Source organism: Palaemon carinicauda, chromosome 37 (assembly GCF_036898095.1).
Source record: "Palaemon carinicauda isolate YSFRI2023 chromosome 37, ASM3689809v2, whole genome shotgun sequence".
Lineage (NCBI taxonomy): Eukaryota > Metazoa > Arthropoda > Malacostraca > Decapoda > Palaemonidae > Palaemon > Palaemon carinicauda.
This window is the reverse complement of record NC_090761.1, coordinates 39,348,236-39,368,235: the sequence shown is the minus strand read 5'-3', so window position 1 is coordinate 39,368,235 and position 20,000 is coordinate 39,348,236. Positions and strand designations below refer to the sequence as shown.

General features: G+C 32.5%; 1 protein-coding gene across 1 annotated transcript in view; it reads left to right on the top strand.

Annotated features, from left to right (window-relative positions):
• Nucleotides 1-20,000, top strand: part of LOC137629289 (neural cell adhesion molecule 1-like) — a 275,725-nt gene that overhangs the window by 173,394 nt on the left and 82,331 nt on the right. Inside the window, exons 5-7 of the mRNA XM_068360550.1 lie at nt 1,712-1,735; nt 15,517-15,662; nt 17,752-17,886. Coding sequence (XP_068216651.1) covers nt 1,712-1,735; nt 15,517-15,662; nt 17,752-17,886 — 305 coding nt within the window. The remainder of the gene's footprint in view (nt 1-1,711; nt 1,736-15,516; nt 15,663-17,751; nt 17,887-20,000) is intronic.

The window sequence follows — 20,000 nt, the reverse complement described above, 5'->3', positions numbered from 1 at the left end:
GATGCGGAACAATTTACGTAAAATGTATATTTTCGTAAACGCTCGATCGTCTTGTAGGAACAATACGGATTGAAAGTTTTTATTTTTTTTATTTTTCAAACAAAATGTCTCATGTATGGAACTAATGCCATTCTTTTGTATCCCGTTGATTTTCAGGACAATTAAATCTTAAGTAGGTTTATAGTTTGTAGTAGGAAGTAATGCTCAGGTTATTATTGCGTCTAACATATTTAGAAAATTTCTTTTAGTTAACTGAAATCTTCACAATGAAAATTTTTCTTTTTTCCAGAAAAATAAGGAAGTAATGATCAGGTTACAATTGCGTCTAACATATTTAGAAATTTCTTTTAGTTAACTGAAATCTTCACAATGAAAATTTTTCCTTTTTTCAGAAAAATAAGGGTCACTAAGTTGATTTTTTTTTTTTTACCTTCAGTGATAACTTTAACCGCTAAGAAATCTGCTTTTCAAAATCCGTGGATGATTATGGAGCTTTCTGATTGGTTGACTACAAGTTCCATATAGACATATTTTTATAACCATCTTGGTGGCGTTCTGTGTAGCTTTCTTGTAGGATGACACTGTGATGATCATTTTAGAGTTTCTATCTGTGTGATTATTTTGTTGCATTTGACATAATACCCTCTTCATTTATATCTATAAATGTTTTCTTTTTTATTTTCGTATGGTCTTTGAAGTTGATATGACCGGTAATGCAAGCTATATTGCCATTTCTTACATAAGTGTATTGAGTTGATATTTCATGTTGACTATCAACAAACCAGTTAAAAACATAGGAGTCGAAACAGTGTGTTTTCCATGCCAAAGAGAATTAGTTACACCCATTTATGAACCCTGACTCATATGGATTGTTGATAGATCGCTGATATAAGGGAGTGACGGCCCCCCAAAATACCACCCTCTTCCATCACCTTCCTTTCAGTGTAGAGCCCCGTGACGCCAAAGTCGTTGATCAAACAGTGAATAAATCACACCTTTAGTTATCAAAGCATACTGGGTTTTATACTTGATATTTTACATGCTCTTCCCATATTCATTCACTACCTCTTAGTTATATAGATTTTATGTTTTGTCCACACTCATTATAAAAGAGGATTTGGGACATGGATGATTGAATATCTTAAACTTTTAAATCTTGGAGGGTTTAAGGCCTATGCATATTTTGAGATATTTTCAATGAAAGGGGAAGTTTTTTTTTCCAAGAAACTAAAATTTCAAATCGTCATCTACTGAATAAACTTCCTAATGAATTGTGTATCTTGCATTTCATACTCTACAGAGAAGCAGTATTTATTCGTCATTGCTAAATTAACAACAAAGGGTGTGATTCATTTCCAAGTTTGTGGCCAACACTGTCTGGGTGATGAACTTGCAGTAACAGATTTTAAGCCGATATGATTCATCTATTTTTTACTAAATGTCTCTGCTTAATTTCGTTTCTTGCTTCATGACTTTTATTTTTTCAATAATTCCAGATATGTATTTATATGTAGTAAATCCCTGCTTTGTCATGATCTATGTAAGTTAATAGAGGTATAGAGAGCCAGTTCTTAAAAGGCAGAGTTTGTTCACCGGAATGACATTTCATTTTTTCAGAATCATTCCTTCCTTTCTATTGTACAGTATTTATTATGCCCTGGGTTATGTCAATATAGCATCGAGCGAAAACCTTGTTCTTTCTCTTCTACAGCGTGCCACAAAACAACATACAAAGGTGGGTGCGGTGGATTCCTTCAGGTAGAGATGGCGAAGTATACCCTTCAGCTTTACCGCTAGCTTCGCTTTCTTTGGTCAAGTAGACCTGGTCAAAGAAAACGTTGGCGCGGCAGCTTATCTAAATTCGCCCTCCCCGTAGCATGATTTTTTTTATTATTTTTTTGCCTCTTACCTGACGCTTGGTGGCTATGTTTTAATAAACCATTTGTCACCATATAAAAATGTTACTGTTGTGTTATGTCATGATCAAGAATATAAATTCCCCAATGTGTAAAGCTGGAGTGAGTTATTTAGTCGGGTTAGTTTTTTATGTTATTAAATATTTAGAACGAAACAATAGAAAGTTATGTCTTATCTTCTGTACTCGCCCTTTTTGGAATAGATACCCCCCCCCCCCCCCCGTGAATCGAGTCGCTAGTTTGCCCCTCGTTTATTTTTATTTTCACTTAGTCACAGAATGAATCTCTTTGCAAAACCAATGTAATTACTGTATCTGGCCCAGAATTATGCACTCAAATGCCAGAGATACAATCATTTTGCTTCCTCATTTTAATTCTTAATTTTTTCCCGTAGGAAATCTCAAATTTCGTTAGCATAATTTGATAAGCTAAGCGTCTGTGGTTTTTCTGTGGCGTTTGGTGTTTACATAATCGTAGTATTATTTTTCCCATGTTTATTATTTTTGCTTAGAATTGTTCTAACCTCAGTAACCGTTATGGGCTGTGCGTGCGAAATGTATTATTATAGTTTTGGCTTCGTAGCTTAAATAGCTTCCTTGTAATTATTTTCTGTAATGTTACGTTATGCTACTTGTATCACTAATCGATTTGCCCATTGTATCTCGTGTAAGAATTAACTCTGCTGAAATCAATGTCTCTTTCGACAATTTCGGGATGGAAATGATTGATAATAAGATTTAGGATAGTTATGTAAATGAAATTTGAAATGGGCCTACATTGTAATTAATAGGAAATAAGATGTCTCAGTGGCGTATGTTTTGGAATTCAAGGCAAATCTTGGGATGTAGTAGGGAAAAAAATTTCACTCATCAAAGGAACAATTAACCCTTAAGAAAGAAAAACGTTTGTGAGAGAGAGAGAGAGAGAGAGAGAGAGAGAGAGAGAGAGAATACAAAACAAACTATGTCAACCGTGTAATGTGATCTAACTCCGCTTATTACATTGACAGACTTTTAGCGTTAAAGTGAGAAAGTGAATGACTTGGAGGCACTGATTGCTGTAGAAGAATTGTTATATCAATTTTATCTATGGTGAGAGGAATATGTTACCTTATATGGTTAAAATTTTATTTCTTATAATGGCATGTAATGATCATTTCGATACTTGAACAAGTTGAACATATGAACAATTTGACAAAGTAGACGTTCATAAATTATACTCGATAAGTTGAAAAGAAAAAAATAAGTGAAAAATATGTAAACATATGAAGGAAGTTTACAATGTCCATTTATCTCTTTATCACGTCTATATAATATATATATATATATATATATATATATATATATATATATATATATATATATATGTATGTATGTATGTATGTATGTATGTATTCCTTTCTGAGTGGGGATACCTAGACGTGGTGAAAGAGTTTGTGCATTGCCATAATCAGCTTGTGAAAGATCAGGCATATATATATATATATATATATATATATATATATATATATATATATATATATATATAATGTATATGTATATGTATATATATTGTGTGTGTATATATATATATATGTATATGCATATGTATATATATATATGTATATGCATATGTATATATATATGTATATATATATATATATATATATATATATATATATATATATATACACATGTGTGTTTGTGTGTGTGTGTTTGTGTTGATGAATATACCGTATGCTCATAAGTACGATTGTATAAACTTTAAGTAGTCAGCCCTGGATTCTTATAAGTAGACTATATATATTTCTCAAATGATGAAGCTTCTTTATTTGACCAATGCATCAAAGGGATCATCATCTCGCTGGCCCTCACTGTTGTTGATATATCATTAGTTGATATTGATCTTATAACCTTGAATAATTCTTGAATTCCTCTTCCTTTGTCTAATTGACTTTGTGAATGGCAGGGAGATTAGCATTGATTTACGACATCATAATGGAAATAGACTCGTGATGAATATTGTGTCCTCAGGCCCTGAGAATTTATGCAGATTTAGCTGATCATAACGTTTTTATTATTATTATTATTATTATTATTATTATTATTATTATTATTATTATTATTATTATTACTTGCTAAGCTACAACCTTAGTTGAAAAGCAGGATACTGTTAGCCCAGGGGCCCCAATAGGGAAAATAGCCCAGTGAGGAAAGGAAACATAGAATATTTAAAGAACAGTAACAACATTGAAATAACTATTTTTTATATAAACTATAAAAACCTTGACTAAATAAAAGGAAGAGAAATTATGATCATAACTATGCCATTTGTTTTAACCTCTAACCAGATTATGAATTATTGCAGACACACTTGTGTACAGCTAAAGCTTGAATTTTTTATTTTTCATTAATTCTATAGCTTCTGTGTATTCATGCCTTGTGGAATGGCCTCAAAATGCTTCTTTATAAGGAGAGTGTCTTGTGGCTCATGGCTTTTTACGCCTCTAATTCTCTTTGCTTTCTTGAAAAAAGCAATTAATTTGTAATATTTACTTAATTTTGTACTGTTGCTGCTTTATATGGTTTGCTCATTTTATATGCTGTTTTCTTCGTCAGCCGTAGGGTGATATTCAAACGAAGAACTGTCTTGATTGTGCCCTCTCTCACCATGGTTTACAATGTGTTCATTTTTGCAATTCTGTGGATATGTATAGGATGTATTTATGTACCAATGTCTTAATTTTACCTTTGGTATGTTATATGACCTTAATGAAACTTATTTTCTACTTATATCCATGATTTTCAAATTGGTTTTCAGCGTTTTGCTTTTGAGTTGAAAACTGTAGTAAACCACTTGGTTCTTTCTTTGCAAAAACTAAAATCTCTTTAATTTCCTACCTCTCCATCACTATCAAGTTTGTACTATCTCGGATGTAAATACACATATGAAAATCTAATATTTTTAGAAAACTCTGGAAAGATGTCACTTTATATAATGTATCATTCCTTAGTTTATTGTGGTAAGCTTAAGTCCAAAAGCATCTACTGTACTGCCAAAAAAACAAGGTAATATGGTATATTTGTCTTATCTATACAATGCATAAACAAACTTCGGTTTTTTATTATTACAACTCTTTTATGTGCGAGTGGTTTTATCTTTTCTCTCCGGCTATAGGGCTGATATTTTCCTGTTTGAGCTTTTAGAGTGTCAGAATTTCAAATAGTTTTTAGGATTTTAGCCAATCTTTCCCAGTAAGGATGTATGAATAATTAATTTTTTATTTATTTATACATCAGCATCGACCCGGCAGGTTGACTTTTATTCTTGTTTTTACAAGGTAGTTGTTGGCCACTTCATTTGGCATTGACATTTTAAGCCTCTGAAATTGAGCATGAGTAAAGATTTTATGCTAGACAAGAGGCAGATGGAATGGAATTGTTGATTTCTTTCTTGATCTAAAATCACAAAATTCTTGTATAGATTGGGGTGCAACAATGTGCAGATTTACTGAATAAAGAAGCAGATAAAAATAAAGTTATTGGTACATAAGACACGCAAGCCTCTGTTTCTCATGAAAGGCGTTTGTCTATGGGTGTATGAAGACGGACTTTTTTAACGTCAGTAGTTTACCACGTCAGTATTAGAAGGAGGCTTTCAATATGCGCATTATGCAAATCAAATTTATTGTGTAGTTATAAGTTTTGAGCCAAAATTTTAATCGTCTAATAACACCTCAAGGAAAGAATCCTTTAACTCTTAAAAAAAGGCTCTCCAAAACCTGCACTCTTTAGATTTTGTGAATCCCACATTGCTACACTTAGACTTTACGAATACCACATTATAGGACTAATTGGTGAAAAAATCTCGCTGATTATCACCAGTCTGTGGTGATTCTTCTCAGATAGATCTCTCGAGTTAATGCAAAAGTTATTTACAATTTTCTTAGTTCTTCTAACTAAGCGTGACAGTTGGCTGCATGTTATCCAACCTGAGGACCACTTGAGAATTTATCACCCCAGACTTTGGTGTGATTCTTTGCAACCTTGATAGGACCATAGGGTGCACCACAATTTTGATGCCAGTAGGAAATTCGACAGGGAACATCTTGTATAATTACTCTTCTTGAAGTAATTTAGTAGTTGTCTGGCCTTTTAGATGCCTATTGTGGAGATTTTTTAAGTTTTCAGTCCAATCTCTATACTTACCCTAGGGACTTTCGATATCCATCAAGCTTCCCTTCCCCAAAAAGCTTTACAAGGAATTTGAGGATGTATTTGCTCTAAATAAGCTTAAAACACCTGCAGTATTAGCTTCTTGAACATGTAAAATGTTTCCACTTCAGCATTATAATTGCTTTTATTTTGATGTTCCAGCTACAAATATAGCATATTTTTGTTTTATTTGTTGCGAAAACGATAAAACAGCTCTCCCCATTTAGTAAGGTACATCTTACGTTTTAGAGAAAACATGCCTTTCTTGGCATAAGGTCATAATTTGATTTCCAGGTTATTCTGCCAGAAGCTAATTAGGTTCGTTTTTGGGGGAGCCTAATGGACAATTTCTGCGAAAATTACTCCAAAAGGAGGAAACTGATTTGGGAGCTGTGTTTGCATCAGTTCCTTCTCCTCTCCTGCTACAAAACCACCTATTATTAGGAAGATATTCTGAAAATTGTATCCAGATAGTGAGCGACTACTAAAACCACCTCTCTCTCTCTCTCTCTCTCTCTCTCTCTCTCTCTCTCTCTCTCTCTCTCTCTCTCTCTCTCTCTCTCTCAGGCATTAATGGAAAAAAAATATCCTTATGGTCATCCCAACGGTAAAGAGAAGTTTTACGTTGATTGGTCTGAAAAATGTATTCGTAATTATGTGTCCTGCGGTTTGGATTATTATTACTGATTAACGACCTCATTAGGCAAAGATTTACGTTTACGTTTTTCATTAACCCGGTAGCCAACATACGTTTGTTGCTTCAAGTTTATTGGTGTTAATTAACTAGTAATCAGTTGAATGTTTTAGATCGGTATGAACAACATCGGCACAATTCCTCATTTATTATTTGGTTTTGGGTCGTTCCTTTTATCACCAGTATTATGAATAGGAAACTAAACTTAAATCGAGACTATAAATAATTTACTAGTTTCCTTTTGTCTATGAAAATGTTTGCAATATTTCATTCCTCAAAATATACATTGTAGGCAATTATTTTTTAGGTGATTAGTATTCTGTTGATGTATAATCCCTGAAATTATGTCATATGTTTTCATTTGATTATACGTGGAAATATGTTTGTCCTTGTTTTGATATATAAGAAAAATCAATAACGTAAAAGTATGTAGATGCAAGCCCTCATTACTCGTGAATTGTTCATACTTAATTATAAAATAGAATTTGCACATACCACAATTAATGCTCAAGTATATACCAATTACACTTCTCCTTTGTTAATAGGAAAATCTAATTTTATCTTTAAGAATTAATGCAAAACATTTTCATACCAAATGGGTTGTTTTTATCACGTACTCCAAAATTTACTTTTGTAAACAAAATTAAAGTACTTTCAAATGTTTGCAAATCATAGTTATATTAACGTCCCTTTTTACATAAATGTATCATTTACAATTTCCTTATAATATCGCATCTTTTTTTTTTTTTTTTTTTTTTAAGAAAGCTTGGATAACCTTGTACTTATTTTTTGACAAGGCATGGTTAAGCTCTCGATAAAACAAGTCTACTCGTATATGGTTTCAGAATCTGATTTTTTGGGGGGGACAAATCTTAGTGTTATGTTACAATGTTCATTTTTATATTTACAAATAGCTAGTGTCGATAATTAATAATTTACATATAACTATTATCTGCCTACGTATATAATTCAACGTTTCAAAGAGGCTATTTCTGTGTTCCAGTGTTCCATAATATAGGCCTACACACTGGATGGTTACTGGCTTGGTATGAAAATAATAGGGTTGGACTTGGTGCGTTGTAGGTTCAATTCTGTTCAAAGCGATGATGTTTTTAAAGTTTACTGATGAATTGTTTTTAATCAGTGATAATTCAGCGAAATTGAATGGTCTCTGAATAGGTTTGACAGTGTATATAAGAGTGATTTTGAAGGTGAATGTAAGAGCAACTGAGCCATGAAAAAAAGTTGTGAATGTTAGCAAAGACGGTAGAATTTAAGTTTTAGGGAGTGAATATTACACATGGTAGGGTGAGAGGGGAATCACATGATTGATGGGTAGAGGAAATTAGTTTATTTCTAAATGTTTCAAAAACAGTGCCCAGGGAAGTAAAGTTTAGATTGCCCGTAAGGTATGTTCAGTCTGCATCTCCTTATGTAAGTGAAGTTTGGTTGAGTATAGATTAAATAAAGACCTTGGTTTACGTGAAGGTAAAGATTAAAAGAGAAAAAGTTGTTGACTTTAAATATAAAACAGATATAGTATAGTTTAAATGTAGAACTTTTTTGGCCATGTAGATAAAGATAAGACAAAATATATTGAGGAAGTTGTATTATTCGGGACTTCTGTGGGATATGGGGTTCAAAAAAACAAAAAAAAAATCATAAACCAACAATGATGGATCACCAGGCACTCAACATTCAGAATCTACGTGTACATACAAATCAGAGAATAGTGTTATGCATTGTCTATGTGCTGTGAATATGCTGTCAGTTAGCTTTGTGTACTAGTATGATAGGTTTGATGCTATGGCAGATTTCTGCAGACTGGGATAATCCTCGCTTCAATGGTCAAGTGATGTTTATGTGGATGACTGCTGTCTAATTTTTCTCTGCAGCAAATCTCGGACGAGTTAAATGCCCTCATGACTTATATGCGATGTTGATATTCAATAATAAGAGATTTCTAAAATAAGCGATAGCTGTAGAGAAGAATAGCATGTCAGTGCCACATATATCCTTTGCCTGGTGAAACATGGATGAACATCCTGACTTTGTGTGCAGTAAACCTTTCACAACATTAGTTACTCCATACGTATACACCGAAGGCTCATCTGCAGTGCATTGAACCACCTTGTACATACTGTGCCATTCACTGCACTTCAAGGATATTAAGGTTCTTCTCTCCAATAAGTCTGTCTCACCATTTACCCATCCATTTAAAGATAATCATCTACTAATTTCTAGCACTTATAAATCATACACGTTTTCACAAACATATTTTCATTTTCTCCATATGATCAAACCCCCTCAAAATACTGCAATCCATCCTTTCAATATGCTATCATTGTTACCACCTCTGTGTATCTCCATATATCTCACCCTAAATGCATCACATATACTACATAAACTGATTAACTCAACAGCTGCATCATTTTTCTTCATATGCGTACAACATCCATACTTCACTTCCATAAAGGAAGGTTGGTTAAACAATCCCTTCACACAACTCAAATTGCTTACCTATTTTTTGCACACATACTGCTACCTTTCTTTCTCCTCGTTGTTCTGTGATTCACCTCTCCACTCTTAAAGCTATTATGGGATGTATGTGTGTGTATATATAATTTTATTTATAAATAAATATAGATATATCTGAATTATATATGTATATACTGTATACAGTATATATCATATGACTGGTATCATGTTCTGTGCTCTCTCCAGAGAGTATGTAGATTGTAAAATATTCAAGTATTTTTAACTCATATTACGATGTGAAATTTATATATGTATTTTGCAAATGTTTCTTCGATACTTTTAATGCCTTTAATTTATTTGAAAATTATTATTTCCAATATTACGAATAAATTTACACATGAATATAACAACACGATCTCTCTCTCTCTCTCTCTCTCTCTCTCTCTCTCTCTCTCTCTCTCTCTCTCTCTCTCTCTCTCTCTCTCTCTCTATACATATATATATATATATATATATATATATATATATATATATATATATATATATATATATATATATATATAATTGTATAGATGTCTTTTGTTTTACATCTAATGTTACAGACCGAATTAAACCAATTAAGACCGAAGATGTCTTGGGCTATCACCCCTGCAATATCAGACCAATATGCACATGCACTAACTGCATGATAAAAATCACTAAAGGTTTATGCACAGAACACACACCATGTACAATCAGTTTTTTTTTTTCACGTTGTAACAACTTAGTTTGTGAGAAAATTGCCTAAACTTGTAATTTTAAAATGGCTTATGTATGTATACAGGCATAAGTTCATATTTGCGTTTATGCATTTATATTCTAAATACATATACTGTACATGTATGAGCACATGTATGTGTTTATTTTATCCATACTTAGGCGCTTGCTCTAGCGCACTTGACTAGTTTTAGGTTTGCACTTAAACACTAATCCTGAGTAAAATTCTACATTATGTGAGCGAAACGAATCGGTTAAAAAATGTAGACTTTTTTTTTTTTTTCATGCGACTTTATCATTTCAGTTCTTCGAAATCTCACGTTGGTAATCTGTGTTACCAGTTAATCAAATTAATTTTAAGTAAATTTTTATACATTAGTAGTAGCAGTTAAGAGATAGTTATATTAGTAGTAGCAGTTGAGAGAGAGAGAGATAGCAGTTGAGAGAGAGAGAGAGAGAGAGAGAGAGAGAGAGAGAGAGAGAGAGAGAGAGAGAGAGGGGGGGGGGGGAAGTTTTCTAGTGGGTTAAGATGGAGAATTTAAGCTGGAATTCTAACGGGGTCGTTAAAATCTATTAGCAAGCCAGAAATGTTCTTACTCTCACCAATGAGATGTCATGTATGAATGCTTTGAACAATTAAGGAAATATTTGAATTTCATATCATCTGTATAAAAAATTCATTGAGGTTAAATCGGGAATTTTCTGGGTGGCTACAAAAGATGTTGCTCCAAAGTGGAAAGGTGGCCATAAAAAAAACAGTAATAAATACAAAGAAGTCAGAGGAGAAGTTAGTTGATCTGCCCCATTCTTTCATCTTCGGCTCTACTTCCTCTTTCCATTTAGGCCGAATTAGAATTGAAGAAAAAGTTGCATTTGTTAAAACTGCCTCACGATTGAGATATGTAAAATGTAGAAAACAGAATAGTTACGGTAGAAATTGTGATCATTTTTTTATTTTTTTTTATTTTGTGTGTTCGTACATTTGGTTTTGTCTTTTTAATTTATCAATCTATTCTTTCTAACTTGAAAGTAGCTGGGAATTTTGAAAGTAATCCCTTATATTATTTCATAGATATATAATTCTTTGTAAAATACAAGGTATTACTGATTTGAAAATTAATTCAGTTGTCATTTTGTACAGGTAAATATTATCTGCTTTGTCACCTGAATGATTATTCAAATCAACAGTTTGAAAAGAACTATACTTTTGTGAATTCCGTTATCCATATAATTATGTAGAGAAATATTAGATTATCGAGAACAATAGAACTTTATAACATGGAAAAATCAATTTTGTAGGTCCAGAATAATGAATAAAATAGAATTTGGCAGTATACGAAGTAAAGACTTCTCCTCTTTAATTTGTGCTTCAATCACTCTTTCATGAACTTGGATTTAAACTAAAGAGAAATACCTAAAGATGCCGCAGTTATGAGTTATTCTAGCTAATGCAGTAACACAAGGGACCATCAAGTCCCCTTGCCATGAATATTTTTTTTTCCTGCTTGGATTAAAGCTCTCAGACATACAGTAAGTTATGACTCCAGCTCGTATCATTAAGCTTCCCCGTCTTTCCATCAGGATTCGCCAAATTGCCTTTCTGTTCCCAGCAATGGTTTATCCAGAACCCTTTCTAAGTAAAACAAAAGGCAGATTCATCTGCCAAAACTAAACAGCTTTGAGAATTTAAGCAAATCTTAAGTTTCTAATAACTCGCAAGGATGTTGAACAACTGACTAATTTCACAAGGATCTTAGAGGACGAGCAAAATGTAAAGCGCTCAGATGGATGTATAACATTCAAGTATTCTTCAACTAAATTACGAAACTTTGGTTAATGACTGCCATTTTCGAAGTGGGTGTTTAAATGTATTGGGTGCTATTCAAGATTGAATTGCTCTTAATGAAATGCAATCAAATAGGATAATGGTGTTGTCAGATTTTTGCTTTTCCGGATACTTAAAGATAATCTATTTTTAAAAATAAATGATGCCGCTCTAGACTTACTCTTGGGGTAGAAGTCAAACATGAAAAAAATATCATGTGTGTGAAAGGAAGAATTGAACGCTCGTACATTTGACCTAGAACGTCGCCGTTTCGTATAAAGTTTTTCGTTACATTTTGTTAATAATTTGAGGTAATCTTCAAACTTACAAATCATAAAATCATATTTTTTTTTAAATAAATATGCAATGTTAACTATTAATTGCCAAACCTATATGTTTATTAATTTCCATTGCAATATAAAAAGGAAACATTTAGTTTATTGCTTTCCATTTTGTTTTTATTTTTTTTCCACTTGCCTGCTTGCTCTACCCTCAAAGCTGCTACTCCGTCGCTTGCAAGGTCATAGGATCTTCCACTCAAAATTCTATTTAAGTGATTAGCCTTAACTTTTGAAATTGTCTGACTTCATATTAACCATCACAAAAATTTCCCCTATCCTAAAAAGTATTAGAACATTTAGATCTTTCGTCTTAAGTTTAACTTCATTCATTCACTAATACTGTTTTCATAATTATTGCACTTTAACATCTCACACTTCTGCATGAACAAAGTGCTCGAACTTTATACAGATACCTGGGAAATAGATGATATTTTTTTTTCATTTTTCCCTCTGTTTTTTTTCTATATTATGTGGTTCTTTTACTATACTTCGCTTGGAAATAGATTGATAACCTTCAGTTCATAGGATTCTGCCTTCAGTTGCATTATCATGATCAAGTTTCACTGTACATAATGATTTCATTACTGCTAGAGCTTAATGAGTTTTGCCTCGCTTTACTTTCTTCTTATGTTGTAAATTTATCTTGACACTTTTTATATTAGAGATTTCTCACTTGTCATTATATACCTGTACTGTATAGACTCAATTATTTCATTACTGCTTGAGCATAATGAGTTTTGCCTATCTTTACTCTCTTCTCCTTGAGTTGTAAATATATCTTGAAACTTTTTAGATTTAGATTGGAAAATTCTCACTTGATTACCATTATATACCTGTACTGTATAGACTCATAAGTTTCCTCTGAACATTTAGTTTTAGTCTCAATTTTTCCGTATGACACTTCAATTGTGTTTTTATTCATTTTACTTCATTTCCTTTGACGGAATTGCTTCTGCCTTATGACCATGTAAATATTCTTGCAGTTAAGTAAATAACGGACCAAAGTTTTCCTTTTGTAATGTATCATTCAACAGCAGAACTAAGAAAAAAAAGTCGAAGTACTGTACACGCATGCCTCTTCTCAAATATTGTCTTCTTTCATATTCATGTAATTCCATTGCTACCTCTCACATTTTATTTCTTTGGAATACTTAAAAATCTTATCAAGTTTTTGAGCACTGCATTGTTTTTTCTTCTAATGACTCGGAAGCAGATTTTCTCTCCTAGGTACTCACGAGGATTATCATGTTGTGAAGGTCTTCTGGGGGTATACTTGATGTACATATCACACACTTTGACGATTACCAAAAAAAAATCTATAACCAAACTTTTAAGAATTACAAGAAATGAAAACTGCACTTGATTAAAAAAGGAAATACAGCCAAATAACTTTCGTTGTAGGTGGTATTGACAGCTGTCAAAACTTTGAAAATATTTTACACGTTTTTTAAACTATTAAGATTCCCTGGACTGTTTTCCGTAAATTTTGTGACTCATACGAATAATCTGAATTCAATCCTATCACCTTACGCTCTGGGTTTTACTTATAGATTTAGCCTTGCGACTATGCAAATTGCATGAAAATATGCATGAACATCGGTTGCACAAAACAGTTGCACGGCATGCATAAAGTCTGTCTGTCTGTCTGTCTGTGTTTCCGTACTGTTATCAAACGGCAATGTTAAATCAAAGAGAAAGCGACCGACGCGAAAACTTTTTTTTTTAAGATCGTAAAAAACGTTTATATCAATTCTTATTGATTGTTTTCGATATTAAAGATAATTTCCTAAGTAATGAAAATTATAAAATAATGAAACGACTAAAGAAAATTTTAAGGTGACTTGATTGTTAATCTTACGCTCAGCGAAGCAAAGAATGAACTCGAGTACGTTTTTATCCTTTTGTGTTATGTAGGTCATTCCCTCCTTAAAAAAAGATTCTTGTTAATAAACTATTGAGTTAAATAAGATAAGATAAATCTTGATGATTTATAATAATTACCTCGAAGTGTTTCTAAATAAATTTTACAATGAACAGTTAAACAGCACGAAACTGTTTTTAATTCTTTACTAAAATGAAATATAAATGTATCTGACATGGATGCAGTAAAATATCTTAATGCTGTGATGCGCTACTTTTGTTGACTGAAATAGTATTTGTTTGGAAATTTATAGTTATATATATATATATATATATATATATATATATATATATATATATATATATATAGAATACATTATATATGTATATGTATATATTATGTGTGTATGTATATACCGTATGTGTATATGATGAGTAACGTATAAACATAAATACTTATGATGTTCATAGATAATGAAATGTGCGATGTAAATGCGCATGTTCCGCAATTATCAGTGTATGGATTGAGTCCATGATCCCCCCTGCAGAACATTCTTATATCTGCTGACCTCAGCATCGCCCATTTTATTTTGGTTGAATCAATAGCATTTTTTTAGGATAAGAATTACACTGACATTGTTTTTGGATTATTAACAGTTTCCAAGTTTTTACTTATTTTTTTTTAACATTTTGCATTTCATAGAAGTTTTTTAGTCTACTTCTTATTGACTTACTAAATATTTTTGTAGTGCTATAGAATTAATTTATACTAAAAATCTAATGTGATCCCCATATTTCGATATTTTCATTGATATTTTCTCCTATAACTCTTAGATAGTTCAACTAGATACTAGTATTTTATAGGCTACTGAGAGATGAATTCATTTGCATCCCTTAATAGTAATTACCATTAAAAGATATATATTTAGTATATGGCTATTAATTTTTCATCATATTTCTCCCCTCCTCCCCCATTATTATAATTTATTGCTTGTGCCTGTACTTAAAGACTGAATGACTTTTTAACCATTTTGATTTTTATCCAGACACTGCACTGCTATGGGATAACATCGATGCCATACTATTTCACACCAAAATTCCCATATCAGAGAGGGGAGGAGACGACTTACCCAAGACTACACAAAGGGATGTTTTTATCTTACACTCAAGACAGTTATTGTGTGCCCTTATGTAGGATTTTTTTTCAAGAAAAAACTAATGTTAAGCGTAATTATATTCAGCACTTAGGAAAATTTACACGTACCTTTCTAGAAAAACATTCCAACTTTTGTCATTTTAAGAAGAATAATGTTCTGCATTTAGGTAAAGTTCCCAACTTCTAGCAGTATTTAAAGTTCTTTCACAAGGTTTTTTTTTTTTTTCCTTCGTCTGTATCCCACTACAATAAACAGGGTTATTGACTCGGTATCTTTGGGGTAATGTGTCCTTACAGAATTTACGTCGAGGATGGGAGGTCAGGTCACAAAGGAGTCGACCTGGTTTTTGAAAATATCAGTCGTACGGATCGAGGGAGCTACACTTGCTCGGCCAACGTGGATGGGAAAGAGGAGTTCGTGTCTTTCCAGCTCTTCGTTCACAGTAAGAATTTTTCTCTTTGACTTAAAGTTCTACCAACATACCTCTATATTCAGTGAGGGGGTTAGAATGGCTAAATATAACTTTAACAAATTTTCTGTACCACTTGTGCAAATGATATGGTCAAGCTTTAGATTATACGACTGAAATATTGTTAACAAAAGGAGAAAAACAGGAAATTTCCTTTAGGTGATTAAATAAGAATAAATATCTATATTATTAATAGAAGAGTGGCAGAGCTTTGTATTGTTATTCTTGTCATCTTTAAACTGTTCAGGAACAAGTGATAATTTTATGATGGGTAATTACCCTTGGATTAAAAAAAAAAAAAAAAAAAAAAAAAGATGCACAACGTATGGTGCACATCCATCCCGTTACCTGACTGACTTTATTTCCTTTTAATCAACGAATATGTATCATATCACCAAATGATTGTTTAATCAAGATTTCTGAAATCATTTCATGGCTTAAAATTTGTAGATGGTATTTTTGGAATGATTGTAATGTTAACTACATTGTAACGCATTGCTGGGTACCGTACTGTAGTTCATTCCAACCATGACATAATGTAGTTGATGACTGAAGGGCACTTGAGAATTATGGTATTTATATATCATATGTTTGTATCTCTGTATTTACCAAAATAATCCCCGTAGAACCCTTTAATTTTTTAATGACTGGAGAGTATAAAAATTTCTTTTATTTGAATAAATTAACATTTATAATTTGTAGGTTTCTTTACGGGTTTGGTAAAGATTTTATGGCTTACATACCATCCAAATATACAAACAAGTATGTTAAAGTATAATTGTACAAATATGTGCTTTTCTTGTGGAGAGAATTTGTGTTAATATTTAAAACGCTGTCAGGGTTACCAGTTGAGCATTACTCAATAAGGGAGTAGAGAAAACTTGACAATTAGTAAGATAGTTGAAAGTCACATCATGATTTGAAGAACAATAGAAGAAACATAATGACACTAGAATTTGGACGAATTTTTCAAAGCCAGTTGTTGTCGTAGAGAGGATCATATTGATGATACAGACATCATCTTGGGATGGAATTCGTTGTTTGAAGTTGTACTTGGATAATTAGAAACTGGCAGTAGCAGCATCATTAGTAACAAAATAGGGAAGGGGACCAGGAACTGTAAGAATAACGATAGAGTTAGATTGGTGTCGATATACTAAATATTTCTTAGGTGAATAGGAAAAGAAGCAAGATTGTGTAAATATTGTCCTTAAGAACTTTACAGCTGTAGAACTTTGAGAGATTGTCTTTAGATTTTTTGCGCCTACAGGGCATATAAGGCCGGACTTATATGAACAGTAAGAGAGTCAAATTAGAAAAATAAAATTGATTCCGTATTTAGTAACCTAAAAACAGAGTGTTAAGATATAACATTCTAGAATATTTGGCTCAGACTGCCAGTATAGAAGACCCTCAAGTTATATACAACTGATCATTTTTAGAGAAACCTGGGAAACTAACCAATTGCATCTGTACCTAGTTAAGTTATAATGTACTGTTGGCTTCATTAATTCCAGTTCACCTCACGGGAAGCTAAGAAGTCTAATAGCTGTACATGATGGGTAACTCTGTTTAGGAAGAGAAAAACTGTAAACAAAAAAACTGTAAGGAAAAACGTCGCTGAGCTTGTAAACACGTGATAAAAGAAAGACTTTTGTTTAATCATATTACGAAATGCTGATATGCAAATGTTTCTATAACATTTTTACAGGCAGCATTTCCAATAGTTTCTCTTTAGCTAAACAGTCTTACCTGCTACCATGTAGAGCTGTCAAAAGTCTCCTTAGTTTTCGGTGAAGTCTACCTGAATTAATGATGCCAAATGTACTTTACTATTTAATCATGTTAATAGTTTATTTGAAATAAAATTCGTTATAGATTAGTCTTGTAATTCAAGTAGAATGTTTCCATGACTATGTTCTTTTCTACTTAAACTCAGGGCAATCTTTATTATTCCATCTACTTCCTTGCAAACTTAACATTATAACTTGTTCATAAATAAAATTTAAGAATTTTACCTAGTGCACCGAACGCAGTAAGAGAAAAATAATATAATTTTCAGAGTTAATTGACTTTGAAGACACTCCTACAGTCCAATATCTTGAAGAAGACAGAGATTCGATTGTGAGATGCGACGTTGATGGAGATCCCGCACCTACAATTGCATGGATAGTAAAAGGAAAGAAAGTTAAATATGGTAAGTAGATTATTTTTCTGCTAATATGATGTAAGAACTCATAATTCGAATCAAGATTGTGTCGTTACACTATCCCACGTCTAAATGCAAAATATTTTGTTAGGCATCCTTGTTAACTTATTGTTTTATTTATGCTTCCCACATCACACTATATTCAACATTGTTGTTGCTTTCCGTTTCCCCTATATTTCACCTTTCTAAAGATGTCATTCCATAGTGGAGCAAATCTTATAATTATTACTAAAAATTAGATAAGAGTTCTAAATTTACTTCATGAAGTAAGTGAAAATGGTAAGGATTTTTTTTTTCATCTTAGTTATTCAACTTCTCGTCAGTTTTATCAAACAATATTTCTCATAAGAAAATATTCTTAATTTTGATTGGTTGAACTGTAGCATTATTATTCGAGCTAAACTTTATTCCTCTACATTTATAATGGGAACCATGTTTGTTTATGGAATGTAAAAAAGTATTTAGGGTAAATGTAGTAATGATGAGACAAATTAAAACGTCACGTTTTCATATTGAAGGTAAAACGCAAATAGAAAAATTAAAGATATAGCCAACATATTCTTTCTTATGACGAGATATCGTTTGAGTGCAATTGCTCATTTCTTTCCGTTATTACCTTCGTTATTAGCCCTTTATTACCAGTTGATGGACTGTCAATGGACATCAATACGTAGTAATCGATTGTCTCTCAAGATTGATTGACTTTTTTGACGGGTTTGGTGGAAAAAATATCCTGCCTTATTTATTTCATGCTGGGTGGCTGCTAATTCCAGTGAAGACTTTGAATTAACATGAAAAGCTGTTCCGTTTCGGGTCATCTGCATTACAGGTGAGCTAGCTGCTGGCAGATTCCTCGTTTAATTTATTGCCCATTTTAATGCCTTCGGTGGATATTGGCAAGATGAATGGAACATCTCAGTTGTAGGGACTCGCAATACCCCTAATTAGATAAATGTTTATTATAATATTTTGGTCATCTGTTCTTTCTATCTAGGAAAGTTCCTCATTACCAGGGATAATGTTAGGTCTCTGGGGAAGAACATCACATGGTTATTCTTTCTGGACCCTTTATCTCTTCGTTAATTTTTAATGCTGTATCCTATATGATATACTAGATTTCAAACGTGAGTGTCTATTTTCATCTGACCCTGTTATGAAAATAAGATTGAACCTTTAGTAAACAATTGCAAATGAGGAATCCTTACATTGCTAATCAGTCCTACTTGGGACAAAGCTAGATTCTATTTCCCAGGCATAGCTGAAAACACATTTGTGACAAAATGTAGACAGCCGAGAGTGGCATTACAGATGAACAAAAACTAACCAGGTTTTCCCTCTGGAAGATAGAACAAATGAATAAAGCATACTGGCATTATATATAAATCTCTCTCTCTCTCTCTCTCTCTCTCTCTCTCTCTCTCTCTCTCTCTCTCTCTCTCTCTCTCTCTCTCTCTCTCTCTCTCTCTCTCTCCCCGTTTGCTAATTAACTGATCGGCGCAAATGCATGTTTATTCTTAGTTTCTCACATGTACTTTAATATCACATTAACTACAAAAAAACATTTTATATCATTTTCTTTATGAAAATAAAAATGTTCAAACATCGGAATTAAGTGACTGATGGGACAAGTGAATGAATAATACATACTTTACCAGAATTCCCTCATACTTGAAAGAGAATTATGTAAAGCCACTGAAGATTTTTAAGCAGTTATCTTCAAAGGCATTGCCATTTGCCTTTATTGTTGTTGTCAACAATTTCTTTCTCCTCCGGTTGTTGTTTAGCATTATTATAAGGTGTTTATTAGAATCTAAACACTTATTGTTGCTATTGTAAACTGTGAAATGTCATAGTTATACACTCAATGTTGTGTAATGGCGTATGTCTAGTCGGCACTGTGTGTTTATGAGCAGAAAGTCTTACTTTGCTGGAACGTATCAAGAGTTTAAACAGTAAATATTGTCAGGAAAGGTAGGTTTTCCAAGTTAAAACAAAACAGTTGACATTTGTCTTGATTTTGAAGGTTTTTGGCTCCCCAATGAAATGATTTCCACTTGTGCGTCTTGGATTGTGTTTATGGAATTTGGGCCATTCAGTACCAA